The sequence below is a fragment of the Ambystoma mexicanum genome, chromosome 7q (assembly GCF_040938575.1).
Source record: "Ambystoma mexicanum isolate Mex_15411 chromosome 7q, UKY_AmexF1_1, whole genome shotgun sequence".
Classification (NCBI taxonomy): domain Eukaryota; kingdom Metazoa; phylum Chordata; class Amphibia; order Caudata; family Ambystomatidae; genus Ambystoma; species Ambystoma mexicanum.
Window position 1 is genome coordinate 914,222,542 of NC_090941.1, and position 25,445 is coordinate 914,247,986.

General features: G+C 45.5%; 1 protein-coding gene across 2 annotated transcripts in view; it reads right to left on the minus strand.

Annotated features, from left to right (window-relative positions):
• Nucleotides 1–25,445, minus strand: part of ANKRD42 (ankyrin repeat domain 42) — a 617,667-nt gene that overhangs the window by 171,823 nt on the left and 420,399 nt on the right. For both annotated transcript variants that reach the window (XM_069639864.1, XM_069639863.1), the window contains one exon: nucleotides 193–368. In XM_069639864.1, coding sequence (XP_069495965.1) covers nucleotides 193–368 — 176 coding nt within the window. The remainder of the gene's footprint in view (nucleotides 1–192; nucleotides 369–25,445) is intronic.

Consider the following 25,445-nt stretch of genomic DNA (forward strand, 5'->3'; position numbering starts at 1 on the left):
TACAAGCTTGAGGACATTAATGAACGCCCTTTAACTTCATAAATCTTCAAAATAAATAAACAACTTAATTGCTCCAAGAGTTTCATGATTTCACAGCATGTTAAAACAAGCAGAGGATCCAATGTCGGATAACCAGTTTGGGCGATAATAAAGCTATTGATCAAAATAACAAATTACATTGGGAAAACATACCTCGTGCCTCCTTTTTCTCCTCAGTCGTCAGGTTTAAATCATCCTTGTTATCAGTACTTCCTTCTACACCGTGCCTATAGAAAAAGCTGGGATCCTCCTCATCTAATTCCTTGTCTGAATCATCTTCTTCTTCTAGAGACTCTCCCAGGAGCTTCACTGCTGCCAGCTGAGCAGACCTAAAGAATGTAGTTCACATAGGGGTAGTATTACATAAACTATATGCAACATTAAAATGTCAAGTTTAAAGTTTCAAAAACACTGTTTAGAGTCTACTATATACCAATGAGTAGTTAGGGTAGGAATAAAAGAAAAGGAAGGCTATTAGTACTATGCCAGCCCACAAGCTAACCTCCGAAACATGATGTGTTCAAGCAGGAAAGTCATCAGTGTTTGCTAAGAGGTGGCACACAGAATAGGACTCATGATAAACATAGGCATACACATTACTCCCCAGATGGTTTTGCCCTGCACCACTTACTTTATTAGTTCAATTCTAAATGAAAAAGCAAAGTGGATCCTTTAAGTGGTGGCATGTACTATAAGTACAATATTGAGACACAAGAAGAAAAGGATTAAACCAGGTATAGGGACATGGCCTTTAGATTTAATGCACTTGCCCCAAATAGAGAAAACACTTGCTCAGAAGTAAAATAAGAGAGGATTACAATCTTTTGTATGATGATTTTTCTTTAATGATCTCTGCTTTACATCTTGACCAGAATTATAGCTAAACTCAGGGAACTGATTTATGATATGCCTGTGAATTCTCATGTCAAAAACACATGAGGTCTAGGACACCACACAGATCTAACTAGTTACAGAGAGGTTGGTCTGAATTTCTTCCACAGGCTATCTAACTGTAGCCTAAATGATGTGGCATCTCTGGGTGGCCTATAAACAAAATGAGTCTGTCTAACGTCAGAAAGAGGGACATGTACTGAGACTTAACATCTACCCAGAATGACAATGATGCACTGGGCGAATGGTTATTGCATCAAGCCGAATGAAAGTGTGTTTTTTTAAATTATCTCTAATATTTCCAAAACAACAAAAGACAAACAAAAGAAACATGGTGACATCTTACATCAAATATTGTTGTACACATAGATACCACCGTCAGCAGATCAACCTTACTGTTCTAGAATATCACTTCTCTGTATAGCCATTGGCCCATATCATTAAGCATAATTACCAAGCATCTATTATGTTGTTCGGGCATTGTCATTCTATATCTCAACCCTGCTATCCCTTGGGGATTCACTGCTACCACTGGATAACAAAGAGGTTCTGTAGGGAGCCCAAATGTCCTTAGGTCTGGGGGAAAGAGTCAGGGACCTAACACATGTACTTTGACAATCGTAACAATGTGCAGCATCCTGAAGCCAGAAAGACTGCATGTGTACCTCAGGACATAGCCATTCTTCTACATGCAAACAGCAGCAATAGGCCAGCCAGCATTCCTAGGCTATTGAGGACCTCCTTGGCATATCTTAACCACTGAATAGTGGTGTTGGGGTAATATATATAGCCAATACTTAACAGCTCAGTTCAAATATCTCCTAGAAATGCGCAATAGCTCTAAATTGCCAAGCGACACGGAAAAAATGTGTGTGACACTGCGGCCATTGTCTGCATTGATGTGAAACCTGTGGACAGAATGGTTGAGTGCAATTGATGAATATACTTAAAATGTATGCACTTAAATTTACCACTAAAAAGACAACTTTTATTTGCGCACATATGTATGGCCACTGTTCATCCTCCAGAGATACATACAAACATATTTCCCATGTCTTCCTGCAGTGTTCTCCAACAGGAGGAATCAGTGTAATCATGTTAGTGTATAAGGAGGTGACTAATTACCATCTCCTTGTGCGAGTATCGCATCATGCAATGGCCAAAACGGGACTAGTTGTGATGAGATGGTTGTGAGGATTTTTTTGTATTGTATTACGAAGTCTATAATATAAGCATCTCCTTTAAGGCCTCTAGTGAGATCAATTTGCCCTTTGAAAACATGTCTCTGATCAGAACTACATTAAGACCCACAATTCTAAAATGTTATTGGTACTCCATTAATTCTCACAATTGTAAGCAAAGGAGAATATAAACTTGCGATTCCCAGTCTCACAACTAATCTATGCCAAGCTTTCCAAGTGGTGCCAAAAATCTTCAATTTACCATTTAGGGTGTGACAGTCCCTTAAGCACAACTTAACTAAGGCATGCTGGAGTGATCAAAGCCCCTGCAACACTAATGTGCAGGCGTTCCCAAGTTACATGTCTTTATATCGAAATATTTTATATTGAAGGCCTATATCTCGAATATGCACTTTGGGGGTGGGGGAGGTGCGGGCTCAAACCCCCGTTTTCAACCCCTAAAAACCCACCCGAACGTTTCCTGAAAATATTTAACCCTTTACTGCACCCCTAAATGCATTCACTATAAAGGTTTTTAAGATCAAAAATTCGAGAAATGGGCATTCAATATAAGGGATTCAATATAAACGCTGTATACCGCGTTCCCACTGTTCAGAGAACCAACATGCTAAATAATATGTTTGGGGAGGCACAAGTGCCTTCAAATTAATATGTGCTCTCTTGCCTGCTCAGATGCACCCGAGTTTGATAAAGCGTGAATTGGGAGGACCACAGCCATACTGGAAAAAGCAGGAAGGAATATAGGGGCACAACCATTTTGACCAAGGAAATGAACCTAAAAGCAACAGGGGGAGGTGTCTACATTTTAACACCTGAGCCCTAAATGTGTCTAATGCATTACCAAAGTTGACTGTCAACAATAACCCTGGGTCACTCATCACCTCAATGCCCACATAGCTAAACCTTGTCTTGCAACCATCTAAGACAAATCAAGCCATAACAGGTCCAACAGCACTGATCGGAGGGGACATTGCTGACTTAGTATTGTTAATCTTGGGGCCTGAGTATTATGAAAAAGTATGAACCTCTAAAAGAATGGACTCCAAATTAGTTTGGGAATTGTTAATGAAAAGTACCATATCAGCAGCATCAGGCCCCTATGAATATACTTTTCCCTAATAATGGTTGGAAGGGATTCAATAGCAAGAGCAAACAGTATAGTAGAGAAGGAAAGAGACAGAGCATGCGAGAGAGAATGAGAGATAGAATATGAGAGAGAATGAATCTACAGTAGAATAGATAATCCCCAGAATACCCCTTGGTTAGGAGCTATGGGACACTCTGAACAGCATCCCCATTGCTGTGTTGGGGCAACATTTGGAAGCCAAGGTATGTGACAGATGGCTAGGCCATGTGTGTCAGGGTCCGGCTTGACTGAATTCCACAGGAGCTGATGCTGGCCCCACAGACCCTCACCAGGAGTTCACTTCTCAACCCTAAAGTAAAAGCTGAGCTGAGAACCGCAAGAAAGGGAAAGGGGAATTTGGAGAAAATAACAAATGAGACACTGCTGCCCTGCAACCTTCTGGTAGGCTCTGGTATCTGTAGTAAATAAATATACTTGGTTACTTATGCATTAGTGTAAATTTCCTTTCTTAAATTATTTTTAAACATACTCTATCTTCTTTACCTCTTAAACCTCTGTTTAAGAGTTAGAGGTTAATTATCTGTATTGAATATCTTGTAAACTGTTGTGCTGCTTTAGTACATATTGCCACTAGCCATTCAAGTCTCTTTAGATCCCTAGAGTAAATGACTCTTGCAAACACCTTACAGATTTAGATATTCTTCTTTGCTTTTAAATTTCATTTAACTCTAAAAGGTTTGAGTTTTAAATTCGTTTGAGAAATGCAGTCTTTCTTTGAAGTATAGAATTCCCATTTGCATGAAAACTACATTTAAATAGAAACTCTTAAACTTTCTTGAATGCTGCTGCTCCTTCTGCGTGTGAATTTTTCTTTTGTACGTACGTACGTACGTACGTACGTATGTACGTACGTACGTATAGTTAGTTTCTTGGCGTGCGTTTTGAAAACACGTACTCGCTCCTTGCACTCATGCGATTAACACGCAAAACCACAAGACGTGAAAACTGTCCTTGCGCTGAAAAATCTCACGCGCACCTTCACAAAACACACGCACGCGATTTGTACGTAGCGCTACTAAAATGAAAACCTGTGCATGCACTGAAAAACAACTCGCGCTCAGTTCATATGGACTCACACTCTATCGAACACGCGCTATTACAACGTCAATCACGTGAAAATTGTGCACGCGCTAAAAATGATCTTGCGCTCTATTCATTAGGACACGCGCACTATCGCTCTCCATACCCGCGCGCTCCCATAACGACATTGCTAGGACTTGCGCGCACATTAAACTGTATTGAAACACTTTTCACACGGCTAACAACATTTAAACTTGCGCGCACAGTCTGTACACTTGTTTTCTTATAGTCTTAAAACTGTATAAACGTTTTCGCTCAGTAAACTTTAAATAACTTCTTAACACTTTAAGTTCCTCATGAGAAAATAGAAAGTCACTGTGAAAGTCTTTAAACTTTTAAAAGGAACAATCCCACCTGATGTCTTCTTGTTCACTCTGGCACAGCATTCGATTTTTTTTACTTCTTTAGTAAATCTTCTGAACTCTGAAAGGCCTTACTTAAGGAGCTTAACTAATGTACAACCAGCCACTGAATTACTATGGATGAAAGGCAGTTTAGAATCTTGCTCACCTCCCAGGAATCCAACCCATTATCCTTTCCACCAATCAGACAAATCAAACATATCATTGTTCCTTAAACCAATCAGATTAAGTTTCTTTATCTCCATCGTGACTTGGGCAACCACAATGTTAATTCTATGGACATACTCTTTCTGGTTACTAACCATCTACTCCAGCCAGCCCCGACAATGTGACAGTTTGTTGGCTTTATCATGAGGTGGGCCTTTCTCAGTTGTTCGCAGATCCCCGTCAGGTGTCTTTGATGATCTGCCCAAGTCATGATATATATATATATAGGACATGCAGTCCAGATGTACTCATGCGAAGGGTGAAGGGCAAAGATTAATTACTTTAGCCGCTGGAATGTATTGGATGACCCTTGGAAGCCAAATAGTAGGACCATGAATTGCACTGAATTGAACAAGCTGCCCAGTGTTGAAAACGGCAGCTTTCGTTTGGCATCTTTGTAAGGTCAGCGTTTACATGAACTTTGCATTTCCTATAGCCTCAACCAGTGTGTCTTTCCGGGGCATGGGCTATGCACCGAACTTGGATATTTCATTTGGTATCTATCACCCCATAATTTTGCTGCCGAAAATGCTGAATTTTTAACTGCACATTTCTACTCAATTATGTGTGCGGGGTGGGTTGGGGTAATACATAATTTATGGGTAAGGCTGTGGGGGGTCTCCCCCTGCATTTAAATGCATGGAAATGTAAGAAAAGAAAAAACAATTCTGTATTTGCAGTTTCAGTATTAAACACCCCCACCTCCCCCCTGAGATAATCCCATAGATCCTTTCATTCAACCTTCAAAAATTGATACAAAACCTCCAGCTATTGCCAGATTTTGGTTTCAGGACAACTGAACAGGACTACTCACAGTATAGGATCTCCCGATTATGCTTAGGTGCAGCATTTTCCACAGTTCTTCCTTAACAATTTTCTTCCTAACCTCAGGTAGTCGATAGTGGTTCAATGTGGTCACTCTTCTGGCTGGTGTTTGGATCTTGTGCATCACCCTTTGCACCTTCCCTGGCTTTGGGGACAACACATCAGTGCTATCTCCCTAGAAATTCTACCAGTTCTTTGTGGCTGGATGTAGGGAGACTAGGAGGAACGGTGAACCCATGAACTTGAGTTGGTAAGGGAGTTGTATGGGTATTGTGCTCTTAGAGAGCCAGGAGCTGTGTGTTGCTGTTTATGCACCATGATTTCAGCTTATTGAAATGATAGAGTTCACATGGTTTTCCTCTATCAGCCTCTGGACTTCATATGTGAAGTGAGACATGGTATATGTGATGAAATATGGCTCATGCCACCTAACCAGTAACTTGTTCTGAGTGGTGGGGAATAATACTATGACTTTGTCTCCAACTTGAAAGGTGCGTAGCGTGGATTCTCTATTATATGCTTTTTCCTGGCATGCATGGGCTCTTTGAATATTAGATTTGACAAGGCTTCATACAGTTTCCGTTTTACTCCTGGGTGTTTTGTACCATGCAGTGATCACTGGTCTGTTGTCTCCCAAGCCCTTCCCACTCTTCTCTCATGATATCCAGCACATCTCTTGGGTTCCAGCCAAACACCAACTCAAAAGGAGAGAATGTTGTGGGTGAATATGGTATATTTCTAACAACTAAAAGAACCCATGGAATTCATCCTTCCAGTTATTTCCATTCTCGGCAAGCAACCGTTTCAAGATGCGCTTCAGAATCTGGTATAATTTCTCCATCAGCCCATCGGTCTGAGGAGTACATAGACGTTCACAGGGTCTAAATCTCAATGAGGCATTTCATTTCACCCACCAGCTTAGACATAAAATGCTGCCTTAGTTAGTAAGTATTTTCATTAGGAGGACGACCAGGATGAAGAATGGAAAGGCCTCTGGCTATCTGGTAGTGTAATCTAGGATTACAAGGATGTATTTGTTCCCAGTTCAGGACTCAAGGGGGGCCAAAATGCCCATGCTTCTCTGACAGAATGGAATTTCAATGATAGGCAATGATTGGAGGGGGCCCTAAGTACGTTAACAAGCATGGTCTTCTGACTTATGGAGCAGACCATGTAGAATTGGTTGAACTGGGCATACATACCAGGCTAATACAATATACTTAATGTTTTTCTGTGTCTTTTATAGGCACATATGTTCAGCTGCCAGATTGGGGTGGGCTACCTCCATAACAACCATCCAGAATTGCGCCAGTACCAAGAGCTGATAATAATTTGCACCATCCCCCTTTGTATTCACATTCACTTGGTAAAGGAGCTGTATCAATGAAATAGGGTGGGGGGTCTTCCGGTTTCGGCTCTCTGCTTCGGAAACTAAGGTTTTACAAGCTACTTCCACCCTGAGACCTGTTTTGACTAGAACCTTTCCCCAGGATGCAATGATTGTTAGGCAGAATCACCTGCAGTACCCTTTGGGAACACTACAGGTAATGAGGACTACAAGTGTAAGCACAATTTCACCTTTGGTGCAAGCCTGTACTACACAGTAAAGTGATGGCGATGGTTTGAGCAGCCAGACTTATCTCAAGAGTTTAAGTGAGCAGTAGAACAAGTTATACAAAGGACCAACCAATACAGTGATTCAAGTAACCAATTACTCAAGGTTTCTCAGTAAAAGAATATACATTTATTTACTCAATCATTTATAAAAACATTACACTAGCACAAGCAGCTCAATATCACACACTAATACACCACAAAAATCCAACTGGTAAGTAACTAAACATGTTTAGCTCAAAAATGAAGTGTGAGCAAAATGGCACTTTAGATACTTTGCAAGGGAGGAAAAAGACAAGGTTATAAGAATAGACAGCCCGAACACAATCATAGGCAGGGCAAAGGGTTCAAGTTAAATACAACCAGCAATTCTTCTCAATAGGCCTGGCCCAAAGTCAATGGTTCAGAGTCTTTTGTATAGGATAGTACAGTTCTGGTATGTAACGGTTAAGTCTTTGCCACAGATTTTTGTCATGATCTCTGCTTCCAAAAGGTCAGGGTTTTCCCAACTCCCTTGGAAGCAGATCCATAACCCAGGTTCCGAGTGCCAACCAGTCCCAATTGGGACCTTTTGGACCCAGTCCTGGCGCCAGTGGCACCAGGCTCATAAATATGCCCAGTCCCAGCGCTGGAAGCGCCGGGCTCATAATGCTTGGGTGGACTTACCTGCAGCAGACCATGCTGCTTACTTGCCTGCCAGTTGAGCCTCTGATCCTCTTCTGTTTGGAACTACTTTTCCTGTTGGGTGGGGCAGGAGCCACTCCCTAGATTCAGAACACTGGAACTCTTCTGGAAAGCAGGAACTCTTTTCTTACCTAGGCGTGGCTGTGGAAGGAGACACCTAAGCACTACAGGAGGCTATTTAAACCACACCCGATGGATGAATCTTGCTTTGCGTTATTCTGCATCCTCTGCAGCAGAACGCTCATCGTGTCTTCTGCATCTGATCCTGGGCCTAAGGAAAAAGGCTTACCATCCTGAATCCAGTCTTCAGCAACACCTATAAAGACAAGAAAGAACAGGTTAGCATTACGGTCTTCAGTGACAGCTCTTCACTTACCTGGTCCATCGGCTGTCAGCAACGCCTCGCGCTGCATTCCGGCATCTGAAAGACAAAGGCTTACCTACTCTTCGTGCGCTCCGGAGGTCTTCACACTGCATTCCGGCATCTGAAAGACAAAAGCTTACCAACTCTTCGCACGCTCCGGAGGCCTTCGGCGCTGCATCCCGCATCTGAAAGACAAAACAAGGTGCGTTTAAAGACATTGGGGAACTTTAATACTCACGTGCCATTACTCCTTTCCACATCTAACCCAGTGGGTTTTCCGGCACCCTGCAGCCGCTCCGAACTTGTACCTGCAAAATAAAAAGACAGTTAGAGCGCATCGTGAAGCAGGCAACAAGCGCTTACTTACGTGCTTCCAGGCGCTTCTATTCATCACACGGGCTCCATCTTCAACTCACTTCAGCCCGTCATCGGCCATCGCCGGAACCCTGCAAAACAAGAAACATCATTACTAAAGACTTTAAAGACATTAGAATTACTCGAAACTTACCGTTCGTGCAGTAAACGACGGACAGCAGTCCTCTGAAGTCAAGAGGCCTGCTCCCCTTATCCAGTGAAGAAACTGGTTACAGCACCCTGCCCCGAGGCAGATGGAGAGCACGGCGTTCACTTACCTAAGGTGAGAGCGTTAACCTTTGGGGTTCTACAGGAGAAGAGAAAGGGAAGAAGAGAGAGACATTCAATATCCCAGTTCCTTAATCCCATATTTTCTATCTGCAGACATCTTACCCTTCGAGTCAGACATACAGTGCACAGAGGTCCAGCCCAAAGAGCCAGCCGTGTGTTACACATCACCTTTGAAGATACGGTATACGCCCAGTCAAGCCCGGCGCCTCTATGGGAATCAGGTGAGCGTTACAGAACGCAAAGCCTACCACAAAACTCCCGTCCAGGCGCTATGGAAACCTCGGATACCGACCAGCTAGCCCAGTTACTTGGGGAACTAAGGGCAGAAGTGCATGCAGCCCGTCAGGAAACGAACGCTCTAAGAAGGGAACTGATTATTTCCAAGGAGCGAACAGATGATCTCGCTAGACAATTGCTACAGTCACAAGCCGGACAGACCCCGTTACCCGCATCTGGGGGAAATCTTCCTTCTACATCCTCTATGAATCCAGTGCAGATCAACCTACCTGGGAATGTACCTCTGGCTCCGCCCGAACGATTTTCTGGTGACCCAAAGAGGTTTGCAGTATTTATCGATCAGTGCCGGTTGCATTTCTTATGCCGGCCAGCAGCCTTTCCAACTGATCAAGCTAAAGTAGCTTTCGTGCTTTCGTACCTTAGTGGCAATGCGGCAGACTGGTCGATCCCTCTAGTAAATCAAGATGATCCGGTCCTCCATGATTTTCAAGCTTTTCAGCTCAGTATGGAAAAACTGTTCGCAAGACATTCACAGGGGCAGGCCTTGGACAATGAGCTTCTTTCGTTGCGACAAGGTAATCAAGACCTTTTGGCTTATATTGCGTCTTTCAACAGACTGATAGTGGAAACTCAATGGCCTGAGGACAAAAGGATTACGCTGTTTTATAGAGGTCTACGTGGAGAGCTCAAAGATGTGTTAGCCCAAGTAGTGAATCCCCCACAAGATTGTTCGGACTATATAGACTTAGTCGTTCAAATAGATCACAGACTGCAGAACAGGAAGGCCGATCGTTCCAAGTTTGATGCTCAAGTATTTTCCAAACCGCCAACTCCTTCCAAAGGAGTAGACTCCGGGGAACCCATGTAAATAGGGGGTCTGAAAGGTCCTCTAACACAAAAGGAGCGGGAAAGGAGAAAACAGTTGCAATTATGCCTCTATTGCGGAAACTCAGGGCACTTTCTTCGAGACTGTCCGGTGAAACCTGCCAAGAAGGCAGTAGGAGCTGCAGTTACCAAAGTTACAAACTCTGAGCAGGGAAACGACCTTGCCCGACAAGAATAGAGGTCCTGTTGCCGAGCGTGAAAACCAGTTCCGTGACCTCGCATTTTGTGATACCTATGGTCCTCATTAGCCCTGATAATCCGGATCGATTACATGCAATTGAAGCTTACGTCGACAGCGGTGCCATCGGCAATTATGTGGATCATGAAATGGTTTTGAGGATGAATCTAACTCTTTGTCCCAAGGATGTAAAGGACGTCATTACTACGGTGGATGGTACGGAGATAGCCTCCGGGCCAGTAACGCATACCACTCAAGAGGTGACGCTAGTAAGTCAAGATGGACACCATGAGAAGATCGTGTTCGATGTGATCAAGGCCCCTCAGTTTCAGATTATTCTAGGAATACCTTGGTTAGAGAAACACAATCCTCTGATCGATTGGCGAGCAAGAACGGTCCAGTTTCCAGAATGTGTCTCTACTTGTCACCCTCCACCTGGTGTTGCACTGGCAGCAATTTCTTCAGAGACTCCCCAGTTACCTCCCGAATACCTAGAATACCAAGATGTTTTCCGGAAGGATCAGGCTAACTCTCTACCTCCTCATAGGTCTTATGACTGCCAGATAGACCTGATACCTGGATCTACTCCTCCTTGTAGTAGAATTTATGCCCTCACCGAGCCTGAGAACATTCACCTTCGACAATACCTGGATCAATACCTGGCAAATGGGTTTATTCGTCCTTCCAAGTCCCCTGCTTCTTCAGCTTTGTTCTTCGTTCCAAAAAAGGAAGGAGACCTTAGAACTTGTATAGATTATCGCTCCCTGAACCAGATCACCGTTAAGAATAGATATCCGTTACCTTTGATCCCTGAACTCCTGGACCAAGTCAGAAAAGCATGCATATATACAAAGCTGGATCTTAGAGGAGCTTACCACTTGGTACGAGTAAAAGAGGGCGATGAATGGAAGACGGCCTTCCGCACCATGTATGGGCTATTTGAATATCAGGTCATGCCCTTCGGACTTTGCAATGCCCCGGCCGCCTTTCAATATTTTATGAACGATGTCCTCAGAGAGCTCATAGATGTGTGTGTTGTTGTTTACATTGACGACATCCTCGTTTATTCTTCATCGGAATCTGAACATCGGAAACACGTGAAAATGGTCCTCGAAAGATTGCGTCAACACAAACTTTTCACTAAGTTGGAAAAATGTGTTTTCAACGTGACTGAAGTTGAATTCTTGGGATTCATATTATCACCTGGCGGAGTGCGTATGGATTCAAAGAAGGTCGATGCAGTTCTCAAATGGCCATCACCATCCTCCGTAAAAGGTGTGCAAAGCATGTTAGGCTTCGCTAACTTTTACCGCAGGTTTATCCCCGAATTCTCTCGAACAGTCCAGCCCATCACTGCCTTGTTAAAGAAAAACAAACGTTTTGAATGGTCTACCGAGGCGGAACAAGCTTTCCAGGATTTGAAGACTAAATTTATCTCTGCACCAATCTTAAAACACCCTCACCCCGAACTCCCCTACATCGTGGAAACTGATGCTTCAAGCCTTGCCATGGGGGCAGTTCTATCACAAAAGGACCCGGTAACCAATCAGTTGCATCCCGTGGCATTTTGGTCCCGCAAATTCTCGCCTCCTGAAATCAATTACACGATTACTGACAAGGAACTTCTGGCTATCAAGTCTGCCTTTAAGGCTTGGCGGCATTATCTGCTGGGGGCCCGACACACCGTTACTGTGATTACGGATCACCGAAACCTGCAATATTTGAAAACCGCAAAAGCCCAATCCTCTAGACAACTCCGTTGGGCATTATTCTTTGCCGAGTTTGACTTCATAATTACCTATCGACCTGGTACAAAGAACGGTAAAGCTGATGCCCTTTCTCGGATGGGAGTGGAAGAACACTTGATCAACCCTAAACCTGTACCAATCATTCCCGAACAAAGAATTCTGGGTGTAATCGCCACAGAATCCATAGGGGAAGTTAAGGATAAAGCCAGGCAACTTGTAACTCCAGCAGACATACAGAATTGGCATCTGCAGGGAAAGGACTTTGCAGTAAAGGACAACTTATTGTATTTCCAAGAACGATTATACCTACCCAGCACAGATTAACAGAAAAAAGTAATCTCTTGTTATCACGATTCTTTAATGGAAGGACATCCCGGTATGGCCAAGACCTCAGAAAAGATCAAGCGCTACTTCTGGTGGCCGTCTTGGAAAAAAGATATCAGAGACTTTATAATGTCCTGTGGAGTATGCGCCCAAAACAAGAGTCAAAAGGAAAGACCAGCAGGCCTCTTACGCCCTATTGACATCCCACCTCGCCCTTGGCATACGCTTTCTATGGACTTCATCACCGATCTACCTCCATGCTCCGGATACAATACGATTCTAGTAATCGTGGACTTATTCTCCAAGATGGCGCATTTCATTCCGCTCAAAGGCTTGCCAACAGCAGCAACTCTGGCCCGAGAATTTCTCGAAAACATCGTCCGACTGCACGGTTTTCCTTTGGTTCTAATTTCGGATCGAGGTAGTCAATTTATTTCTCATTTTCGGCGAAGTTGCTGTCGGTCGGCTCAAATTGATGTGAGACTATCGACCAGTCACCACCCTCAGACCGACGGACAAACCGAGAGGACCAATCAAACTCTGGAACAGTATTTACGCTGCATGCTGCAACAAACTGAAAAAACTTGGAAAGACATCCTTTGGATAGCCGAATATGCCTACAATAACTCTGTCCATTCGGGGACTGGGAAAACCCTGTTTTTTCTTTTGTACGGCAGTCACCCTCGAACCTCGGAGTTGGATCCCCTCCAAGATCTTGAAACACCAGCAGTAGACTACCTGCATTCTACAATCACCCAAGCCTTTAAGGAAGCTGTTTCTCACCTTCAAAGGGCTAAAGAACAATACAAGAAAGGAGCAGATCAACATCGGAAGGAAGCCCCTCAATATCAAGTAGGGGATCAAGTCTGGTTATCCACCAAATATCTACCTCTAAAAGGGCCACGCACATTCAACCCAAGATACCTTGGTCCCTATTCCATCACTACCATAGTAAACCCAGTAGCGGTCAAGTTGGACTTGCCCCCGCACATGAAGATACATCCGGTCTTCCACGTCTCTCTATTAAAACCCGTGCAACCTCAAACCCGACTAACTAAATCTCCAAAACCTATCCTAGTTGATGGAGAACTCGAGTTTGAAGTCAAAAGCATTCTGGACTCCAAAATCTCCAAATCTAAACTATTTTACCTAATTGACTGGAAAGGCTACGGCCCCCAAGAGAGATCCTGGGAACCTGCTGAATATGTCCACGCTCCTCGCCTAAACAAAAGATTTCACCGAACATTTCCTGACAAGCCAAGACCCCCGGAGAAGCCCGGTTTGGGAGGGGCCTTGAGGGGGGGTACTGTCATGATCTCTGCTTCCAAAAGGTCAGGGTTTTCCCAACTCCCTTGGAAGCAGATCCATAACCCAGGTTCCGAGTGCCAACCAGTCCCAATTGGGACCTTTTGGACCCAGTCTTGGCGCCAGTGGCACCAGGCTCATAAATATGCCCAGTCCCAGCGCTGGAAGCGCCGGGCTCATAATGCTTGGGTGGACTTACCTGCAGCAGACCATGCTGCTTACTTGCCTGCCAGTTGAGCCTCTGATCCTCTTCTGTTTGGAACTACTTTTCCTGTTGGGTGGGGCAGGAGCCACTCCCTAGATTCAGAACACTGGAACTCTTCTGGAAAGCAGGAACTCTTTTCTTACCTAGGCGTGGCTGTGGAAGGAGACACCTAAGCACTACAGGAGGCTATTTAAACCACACCCGATGGATGAATATTGCTTTGCGTTATTCTGCATCCTCTGCAGCAGAACGCTCATCGTGTCTTCTGCATCTGATCCTGGACCTAAGGAAAAAGGCTTACCATCCTGAATCCAGTCTTCAGCAACACCTATAAAGACAAGAAAGAACAGGTTAGCATTACGGTCTTCAGTGACAGCTCTTCACTTACCTGGTCCATCCGCTGTCACCAACGCCTCGCGCTGCATTCCGGCATCTGAAAGACAAAGGCTTACCTACTCTTTGTGCGCTCCGGAGGTCTTCACACTGCATCCCGGCATCTGAAAGACAAAAGCTTACCAACTCTTCGCACGCTCCGGAGGCCTTCGGCGCTGCATCCCGCATCTGAAAGACAAAACAAGGTGCGTTTAAAGACATTGGGGAACTTTAATACTCACGTGCCATTACTCCTTTCCACATCTAACCCAGTGGGTATTCCGGCACCCTGCAGCCGTTTCGAACTTGTACCTGCAAAATAAAAAGACAGTTAGAGCGCATCGTGAAGCAGGCAACAAGCGCTTACTTATGTGCTTCCAGGCGCTTCTATTCATCACACGGGCTCCATCTTCAACTCACTTCAGCCCGTCATCGGCCATCGCCGGAACCCTGCAAAACAAGAAACATCATTACTAAAGACTTTAAAGACATTAGAATTACTCGAAACTTACCGTTCGTGCAGTAAACGACGGACAGCAGTCCTCTGAAGTCAAGAGGCCTGCTCCCCTTATCCAGTGAAGAAACTGGTTACAGCACCCTGCCCCGAGGCAGATGGAGAGCACGGCGTTCACTTACCTAAGGTGAGAGCGTTAACCTTTGGGGTTCTACAGGAGAAGAGAAAGGGAAGAAGAGAGAGACATTCAATATCCCAGTTCCTTAATCCCATATTTTCTATCTGCAGACATCTTACCCTTCGAGTCAGACATACAGTGCACAGAGGTCCAGCCCAAAGAGCCAGCCGTGTGTTACACATCACCTTTGAAGATACGGTATACGCCCAGTCAAGACCGGCGCCTCTACGGGAATCAGGTGAGCGTTACAATTTAAGGATTTGGCTAGGCGAAAAGTTTGACAAATGTTTAGGGAAGGACAAGCCTTCGTAGTTGAGGAAAGTTTCACACACTTTCTCGATGGTGGAAAAGATTTCCGGACCGCGTTTGCACAGTACCTTTTAAATGAAGAAAGCTGTAGCTGAGGCTAGTTGTTCCTGGCAGTTCAAGCTGATCTCGCTGTTCCTGTGCTTCAGTTATGGGGACAAGAAGGAGGATGTCGGGAGGTTCCTGCACTCCCCAGGGAAGAGGCTAAAAGCTGTAGCAAGACATTGGTTTAAGGTGTGAGTGCCTTAAAGTCCCCCTGGTTTCCTTCCCTCTGGCTATCCTTTTTTCAACAGCACTCTGAAGAAAATTCGACCAGAATAGGACAGTGTCTAGGTGGCGTGCAAGTTGGTTGTTCCCACCAAACTCAAGGGAAGAAGTTAACCTTGAAGGGCTTCTCTGTCGTCTGAGTTTCAGGCAATTGCTAGGAGACTAAGCACAGGGAGTTTCGGGCACCTCCCTCACATCCTGTCCACCCCAGACACTCTGGCACCAGAGGAGGGCTTCAGCACAGAAGCCCGCCAAAGGGCACGAACAAAGGGACCTAACCTGGTATGGCACACAGAGACAAACACAAGAAGGACTTTTCCTAAAAGAAATGGCGAAAAAAGATGACCGGAGTCTATTTTTATAGATAGGTCTGGGGCGCCATATTGAAAAACATGGCCACCCCTGATTTTGAGCTACCGTTGTTAGCGGTCGCGAAAAATCACGGTAGTTGATCTAAACCACTGCCACCAGCCATTTAAAATAGGAAAAGGTAACATTTCCACTCAGGGGAAGCTAAGCAACCCCTCCAGCACTCTATCCAGCATTACTCTATAATAAGATAGCGTGTGCTGGGTCAGTAAATTTAAAGAGACTAGTAAAGTCAATGTAACTTTACATGCCCTGAGAGACAGTAGTCATTCTCAGGGAAGGTATTTAAACCTTTGGGGAGTCTGAAAAGACACCCCTGTGCCACTGCACTGAAGGTGCTGTGTGACACAAAGAAAAAGATGATGCCACTGGAGTTGTTTAAAACTCCATAACCAAAGAACACAAAAGTAAAACACACACAAAATACATGGAAGAGTGGGAAAAAAAGGCTCACATTCTTCCCAGGTAAAAATTTAAATCCTAGAAATCCAGCAAAGTTGCTGGGGGTCTCAAAAGGTAAGGGAAATTAGCACATTTGGAGAATTCTCACTAACACTGATCACCTCAGTATCTGCATACAGATCCTATCCCACGGCTCTTGGTGTTGCACTGGTAGGGACTGAGGCACTCTTAGTCCGGCACAAGATCCGGCACATTTCTTTTGGCGCCGGGTGAACTTTATATTGTGGTCTGAAGGATCCCACTTCTGACATCACGTTTCACAGATGGCCTAAAAAACACACACTCTATGCTGTTTCAAGGTTTTAAAAATTATTATCAAATCTCAGTGAGGGAAGCATAGAGTGGGGAAAAAGAACAGGGGAGGGCATGCAATTGACAGCAAGGGATAAACAAGCAACCAGGGGAGGGAACAGTGAGGAGCAGATCACTGAGTCTCAGAAATTATATGATAATATGGCATTTATAACACACCTGTACACGAGTGTTTCTAGGCGCGACAAGACAAGTGGGGGAACAGAGGGAGGACAAAAAACAACGATCTTACTAGGCCTTGTGTCAGATTATGCAAGTGCAGGGAAGTGGAAGGGGAGAAGTGCTGAGGGGGCAAGGGGAGAAGGGCAGGTAACTCAATAAGTGCAGCCAGTGGGTGGCTCATAAGTGCAGAGAGAAGGGACTGCAAGGTTTCAGATACAGACCCTAAAGTGCTGGCGGTAGTGTGAGGGCAACTGAACATGCAGGTCCCTGGGCCAGAGTTCAGAATCTAGCCAGGTGACCAGTGCGTGGAGCAGTCGGGACATCATCAGGGGAGAGGAAGATAGAAAGCGGAAGCGAAACGGAAGGTCTTGAGTTGCTTCTGGAACCGGAGGTGGTTCTGCTCAAGTTTGAGAGAGGCAGGGAGACTGTCCCAGAGGAAGGTCCCTGACGAAGAAAGATCTGCCCCCAACTCTCTGTTTGGAAAAGCGTCTGACCCTCAGAGAGTTGGAAGTGGATGAGCGGAGATCTCAGGAAGGGAGATGTTTAGGAAACGAGAGCTGGAGATAGGGCGGTCCCAGGCCCCAAGAAGCCTTGCTGACGATGCAAAGGGTCTTGAACTTGATCCTTGCCACCACAGGGAGCCAGTGAAGAGATTTCAGAGCTAGAGAGATACGATCCCTGGGCTTGAGGCCAAAGACAAGTCTCGCAGTCCTGTTCTAGATAAGTTGTAGAGGTCAGAGAGTAGAGCCAGGCAGATTTAAAAAGAGGTGGTTGCAGGAGTCCAACCTAGAGAGGACCAGAGCTCTGGAGACAGTGACCTTCTGGGGGAAAGTGAGGAAAGGAAGAATACCTCTGAGGAGGTGCAGCTGATAGTTTGACTTCTTAGAGATGTCACAGATGTGAGGAGAGAAGGAGGGTGGAGTCGAAGATGACACCAAGGTTCTTAGCCTGAAAAGTAGGAGCAGGAGGTGGGCTCCGAGTGGGCGGCCACAGTGAGAGAGGAAAGAGGGAGCTGGTGTTTCAATGCAGAGGACCCAGTCTTACTGGCATTAAGGCAGAGATCATTAGCGGCACACCATTCCTGAATTGTGGCCAGACAGTCTGGTATGAGAGAAGGGGAAGAGGCAGCTGAGGGGAGCCTGAAAGAGAGCTAGGTGTCATCCGCATAACACTGAAGGTTGGAGCAGAAAGTAGCAATGCGGTGGGAAAGAGGTGCCAGGTAGTGGTTGAGAAAGGTTAGACTTCTGGGGAACACCACAAGCAGAGAGAGAGATAGAAGAGAGGAAAGACACCAGTTGGACCTGAGAGGGTCGGTCAGTGAGAAAGGAGATCAGCCTGGCCAGCGCCTGATCAGTGATACCCAGGTTATGGCATGGTTGACCATATCAAAAGCAGAAGAAAGGTCAAGGAGAATGAGGACAGAACGAAGGTTAGAGAGCAGGTCTTCACTGATGTTCAGGAGAGCAGTTTCCGTGCTTCTGGCTGCTCTGAAGCCAGACTGGTGGTCGTGGAGAAAACCAACAGATTCAGTGTGCAGATTGGGCTAGGAAATGGACAGCTTTTCCAAGAGTTTGCCCAGGAAAGAAGTGATGGAGATCGGGCGATAGACGGAGACGAAGGATTGGCAGAGGGCTTCTTTAGAAGGGGGTGCACAAGGGTGAGGGGAAAGCTCCAGTGGCAAAGGAGTGATTGCAGAAATTGGCCAAGGATGGAGCAAGGGTGTCAATGTGGCCCTTGATGGTTCTGGATGAGCTGGGGAGAACCTGATTGATGAGACTTTCATAGATCGGACTTGTCTAGAAACATTGTCTGGGGTGAACAATGGAGAGGAGGAGAAAGGAGGAAGAGACAGGGCCACAGGCGGGCAGGAGTGGAGGAGGAGAAACAGGAGGAGGAGGAGATAGAGGAAGGGTGGACAGGATGTCCATAGTTTTAGTGATGAAATGAAAAGCCAAGGCCATGCAGAGGGGCCTGGGAGGGAACAGGAGAGGTAGAGACTGCAGCAGGATTGGCCAGCTCCTTACAGATTTTGAAGAGTTTTGGTTGAGTTGTTAGATGCCACAGAGACATGAGCTTGGATGTGGGCTCTCTTCTTAGTGAGGACAGAGTCTGTATTGCCTTTGGTGCATGCGGAAGGCCAGTTTGTCAGGGGGTGCGCCTGATGCCCTCCACTTCCTCTAGGGCACCCTACACTTGTGTTTAAGGGTGACAAGTTTGGAATCGTACAAAGAGTTGCACTTGGATTTGGGCTTCAAACGGATCCTCATGACAGGGGAAAAGACATCAAGAGTGTTGGAGATGAAGGTTAGACAGGGCTGTGTCAGGGTGTGAGTCAGCCAAAGGTGCGGAAGGAGGAGCGAAAGTAGCGGGGAAAGCCTCAACTGACACGCGCTTCATGAGTCGGATGACCGAGCCCGTAAGTGGCAGTGCTGGAGTCGGCTTGCCCCGAGTGGTAGAGAGAGAGAGGTGGGAGGAAAGGAGAAAGTGATCATTCCAGGAGAGAGGAGTGGTGAGAGGGTTAGAGAAGGGGATGTCTGAGGAGATCAGAACATCCACGTGTGCCCTGTACAGTGAGTCGGGCCAGAGGGAGGAATAGAGAGAGAGAGCGAGAGTCCGAGAGGTTGCAAAAGAGTCCTGAAGAAGGGCAAGTAGCATCCAGGTTGATGTTCAGGTCTCTGAGGAGAAGGTGAGACAGAGGCGAGGAGGAGAGGTCAGCCCACTCAGAGAGGAAGAGGGCGACCTGGCCAGGCGGCCTGTAGACAGTAGCCAGAGTGAGAGAGAGGCCGAGAGAGATAGAGAGTCTGCAGGCCAGGCATTCAAAGGAGGAGTAGTCCTGCATATGAATGATAGAAGCAGGGATCCACTCCGGGAAGATCAAGGCTACACCCCCAATGGGATGGTTGGTTCTGGGTTCAGCAAGGATCTTGTAGCCATCAGGAAGGAGTGTGTCAAAGCTCGTGACAGAGCTGGCCGTGAACCAAGTCTCAGTGAGACAGAGTACATCCAAGTAGAGTTCTTCCAGGAGACAGCAGATGTCAGAGGAGTGTTTGACAGCTGAACAAGAGTTGAGGGTAGTGATGTGGAGAAGGTTGCCCCCTTTGAAGGACTTCTGTGGAGGGGTACAGGTCAGAGGTACGCCCTGCGGAAGTGTTGGAGGTGCCCGAGTATGGGCAGAGGAGGAAGGAGGATAAGGCAAAGTAGCCAGGGAGGAGGAAGAGGGTGTCAGAGAGGTGGCGGAGGAAGGAGGCAACAGGGTGGCCAGAGAAGCAGCAAAGGGTGCCGTAGAGGTGCAAGAGGATGGAGGCGGCAAAGGAGCCAGATCGGGAAAGAAGGGATAGCAGGAGAGGAAAGGAGGTTGATATGGCACTGGCAGTGTTCATCAAAAAGAAGGAGGTTGGCCTGATGGCCCTGGACCAAGATGGTGCCATTTAAGTAGACATTAATGATGGTCTTGGAGGAGTGGAATGGGGCCAGGAGGACCTGCCACCGGGGGCCAGGAGAGCCTCCCACCGGGGGTCACCATTAATGGGAGAAGAGGACAAGGGAGAGAGAACAGAGACCATATGGGGGATCCATAGGTCTGGAGGTAGGGTGGGGAGTGGAGGGTGTGTGGATCTAGGGGTTAGGGAGGAGCCATTCCTTGACGAGGAAAGTCTTGAGCTCTTTGCCGATCTGTAGAAGCAATGGGGCAAGTCTGATGTTGATGGAGAGGAGGTTCCATAATCTTGGGGCATAGACGGAGAAGGCCTGTCTTCTGGTTCTTTCCTTCCTGCACCAACGTAGTTAAAGTCTGAACATATCCTTACTTCTGGTGAATTGTAGGCCTCCGGAGATTCTGAGTTCCTCAGTGTGGCAGCTTGGGGACTTCAGGGCGACAACTTTATAGAAGATGCAACAGGATTTGATGATTCAGGTTTACAGCAGTAGCCAGTGCAGGTCTTTGAGGGTCGAGTGATGTGGTTGAATTTGCAGAGTCCTTTGATGAGCCGTGCTGCTGCATGCAGAAAAAGTGGGTTCTATGTGTTCACATGGCTGGCGAATCTGCTGACCTTAGGAAGGATGGGATTTTGCAGGCAAACCGAATCTGTCATTTGCAAAAGAAACAGTCACAGCATTCTCTCCAGAGACTGGAAAATGAGTCTATCAGAAGGATGGTCATTTAAGGATTCAATGAGGAGAAATATGCACAAAGGATGGTTTCTGGTTATTAAACTTATAAACTAGCTTGGTGAGTTAAGTACTTGCCTCAGACATTTGTTTTTAGCATAGAGAACACACAAAGCCAAGCAAGTGCAACTCAGCCCTTGGCCAATTTGAGGTCTATAAACTGAATATCTATTACAGTGGATAAAAATAACACCTATTATCACAGAACTTTGAGCCGGGGAAAAAACCAACAGGATGTGCTACACAAAAACAGTGTTTTTAACATAGTATAGCAGAGAACTTCTCAAAACAAAATATTCCCCTGAAATGAACACATAGGTACATAGCCTTCCATCTCTCAGGCTGGAAGGTCCAGAGTACTGTCATCATAGGTATATGAATGCTCCCCCTCCAAGACTGGATGGGCTGAAGCAGTTAACCCGTCGATGCAGAGCCTTTCACCTGCAGTGCAGGATGAGGTCAGTGGATCAGAGCAGGTAAGGAAAGCCGTTAAGTTCAAATACTATATGGGTCCAATAAGACTGGCGAGGGACAATGGTTATGACAAAGAAACAGAACTTCCTCTCTCTGAGTGTCATGGAGTCAGAGCTGTGCCCAGAAACATGGGGTCTGTCAATATAATCACTAGGCCCGAATGGGTTTTAGAAAATAGGCAGATGGATTGAGATCCATATCAACACCACCTTAATTAAAACTGGTTGCATTTATGGGAATTGCATGGGAATGCCTAACTCAACACCCCACCCTTTAAAAGGTTCAAGACGGGGATTGACCAGTCATGTGTCCTCTATATCTTTCTGGGGGCCTTGCATTGAGGTTGTTCAGTGAACCTGATCATCCATTCTTTGGTCTCTCTCTCTCTCTTGTGGGATGTTTTCAACCACGCATCCGAGCCCTACAACATCACTGTGCTTTGCTGATAGCATAAAAAGCAATGCTGCCCACCAGAAAAAGCGCAGTGAAAACCTGACAGATAAACCACCATCCACTTTTGACAATTCCCAGACCCATCCTTTGGTTGCACACAGAGCTATTCAAAAATTTGTTTCATTGGTGTCAAAATTTGCTGAAATCATGGCCCACAAGACCACTATAAAGATTCAACCTTCTTGTGGGGTGTTCCACATCACTCTACTGCAAGGATCCCCATCAAAACATTGTCAGCAAGGATCATAACTGTCAAGCCAAATTCCCCTTTTAAATTAAAGAACAGCTGTCAAAAAGAAAATGGGTGCAGTACCATTGCACACCACTGACCGGCGCTGGCGCTCTATAAATCCTGACAGGAGAGCCGTCTTGCAGAACTGTTGATTGATCAGAAGGTGGTCTTATGTAATTAAAAGTTCAAAAGACTTGCCTCTCCATGGAAAACATTCACACCTGCCCTTCCCAGCAACAGCCCAGGATATCACATGACCCTGTTGATTGGGAGGGAGGGGACTTCCCTGAAGCCTGCAGGACACAACACAATAGACTCTTTCAATTGAATAGAATATGCTGTTTTGAGGTGTAACTGTAAACAGTGCTCTGGCAGGAAACAGGCCATGTGACCATCTGACTCACCAAGCTTCTGGGGGCGGACCCAGACACTTTTGTGAATTGAATTGAAAGCAAATATATGTTTTATAAGAATACTGATAACTAATTGTAACCAGATGACAGAAATGTACAATTTTGAGATTTTTAAAATGACAATTTTACTCACGGTTCAAGACTCAGCTGGTCGCTCTGTGATGTTCTGAGGCAAAACCCCGGGAATTATAAATATTGTAGACACTGTGTTTATGCTAGAGACATAGTAATTTACTTTAATGTGCCCAAAGAGGGGGTGTACCTCTGTGTAAATTTGGGTAAAAGTCCAATATGGCAAAACCCACTAAAAATGAAAATAAGTTGTCATTTCTGAACCCAAGCTCAGAGTTGGGCAAGAATGTACCTTAATTCATTTGCAATGTGTACATGTAATTTCAACAACCTGTGTATCTGGGAAGCATGTGTGGTTATGAAAAATCGTTTTTCTAAGTAAATGCAAAGGGGAGGGACTTCAGCCAGCCATAAAAATAGCATCACTCTGACTCATCCTAACTCACTACTCCGTTCTCCAGTCACAGGACAGAAAATTCGATAGCCTATCAGGATCCTCAGAGGGTTGGGCATAGAAAATCAGCCGACCAACCCACTTTTAAAACACATAAAAAGAGACTGCTTTGGACAGGCAGGACACATTCATTTTCCATTTCAAACTGATTTCTTGCAAAGCACTCTGCCAGTCCAGACAATATCAAGAAGGACCATCCACTACTTAGACTCCAGAACTTTAAAGCAGAGAGGCCTGAACTACAAGCTGAATCCTTTTTAGCAGGCCTTAAAATCTTTTGCGACCTGGCTCTTCACCAGCCGGGCTGTGCTGTTTGATTCTGGCTAGAACCCTATGCCAGAACCCAGAAAGCAGTGCTGTATCCAGACCAGACCGCTGTGCAGTGCCAAGAACTTTTGCCAGAACCAGAGATCCAGACCAGCAGAGCAGAGCTGACCCAGATCGCTGTGAGCAGAACCGGTACCAGAGACCGTCCGTGGCGAGAGAACCGCAGCTAAACCTGTTGACCAGATCTGTGACGGAGGGCCATTCCTTCCAAGAGTAGGAGTGAGTATCCTGAAAACTGTGCCAGAACCAATCTCTTAGTATAAAATAATCTGATTCAAACCATTTTAACCTGTCCAGAACTGCATCATAGAAATCGTGTGTCCATTCTCTGATTTTAACCCTGTAAAAGTGGCATTTTGTCATTCTGAAGTTTACTTTAATTTCGAGAAACCACCTCCACAAAAAAACTTTTGATCCGTATGTGCTAGGAACGAGATTTAACTTTCATTTTAAAGCTATGAATCTCAGCTTTACAACAAGCCCTAAACCGATCAACTAGCTCACTTCACCACTTGTAGAAAAATAGCTGATTTTGCTTTGCATTGCTGAAATCCGTTTTCAACCTAATAATCCCTCATGAATCACTGATAGTGTTGACCTGAACTAATTCAAAGTAGCTGTCACCTACCCTGAATCGCCTATAGGGAATTAAAATCATTTTTAGCATATTTTCATTTCAGTACAAATCACATTCAAAATATTTCTGCATGTTTTAAAAGCATACCGGTTGCTCCAAGATTACTAGAATTTGAACTGAATCTGTATCGCATGTTGATTGTATTCCTGAAAACTGTGTGCTTTCCTTCCATCTCTTTATATTGCATAGGGGGGAGTGAATTGCCACAAGGGGAAAAGTGATTATATTCTCTCTTGTTGAAACCAGATCAGTTTATTTCTGTCTGCATTCTTTCCATCATTGTTTTTCCTTGAAACCACAAATGATTTTCTATATCAACTCCTAAGTGATTACAAAAGTGTGCTAGTGTAATATTATCCATTGTTGATCACTGTCATATTCGTAAGTGTGCGATCAAATATTAATTATAAAAGTGTGACATATATATATATTGTTTAATTTGTAAAATAAATCTTTTAATTTGCAAAACAAACCTACTGTTACGCTCACCTGATTCCCACGGGGGCATCGATCTGGACTGGCCCGCTGTTGCTTCCACCAGAGTAACACGTAGAGCCGAGATGACAGACTGGACAGACCCACTTAGTTTCATTTGTTGGACTCGTACGAATATCTTTCTGCAATGGAGAAGGGGAATTAACCTCCCATTATCTGAGCGTTAACCCGCCTTCCCACTCCCCTTGTCTGCCCACAGAACACTCCTGAAGTCCCCTCTTAATCTCACCTGATGATTTGGAAAGATGAGCTCTCCATCCTGCGTCGAGAGCAGGGGCGTGTAGACGACCAGTTACTTCACTGGCGTGGAGGAATTGGCGAGTTCCAGTATTGACTCTGAAGTCCAATCGTTCGTAAGAGTTCAAAAGTCTGATCTTCACTCTGCCAGATTACTTGCAGGTTGCATATTTAAACCACTAGAAGAGTTCCAAGTGGCAATTGGTAAGATCCTGGTAAGTCTATTGTGGTTCTCCCCTTTGGGGCCGGGGTACAGCGATGATGCAGAATTAACTGCGCTGACCCGAAATGAGGTGAGTACCCCCCTGTGGTAATCAGGTAAGTCTTTGGGGGTGGTTTGTATTGCCCTTGCTCACCTATTTGTTCTCGTTTCCCCCAGGTGTTGAAGAATGGCCTGGAGATGCTGAGTTTGCGATGGAGTAAAGGAATGCAGCCCCGGATGGTGAGTTCAGCGCGGCGCTGCGAGGCACTGTGAAGGCTTCTCTCTTCCAGATCGACGATGTGCTGGATCAAGGATTCAGGTAAGGGTTTTGTTCTGATCTCTTCTCCTTCTCCTTTTCTTGTTCCAGGTGCTCCAGGGCTAAAGCGGGCGTGGCTGAAGACTGGAGCTGCTGAAGACACGGTGAGCGTTACGCTACAGCACGCAGATTAACGCGAAGC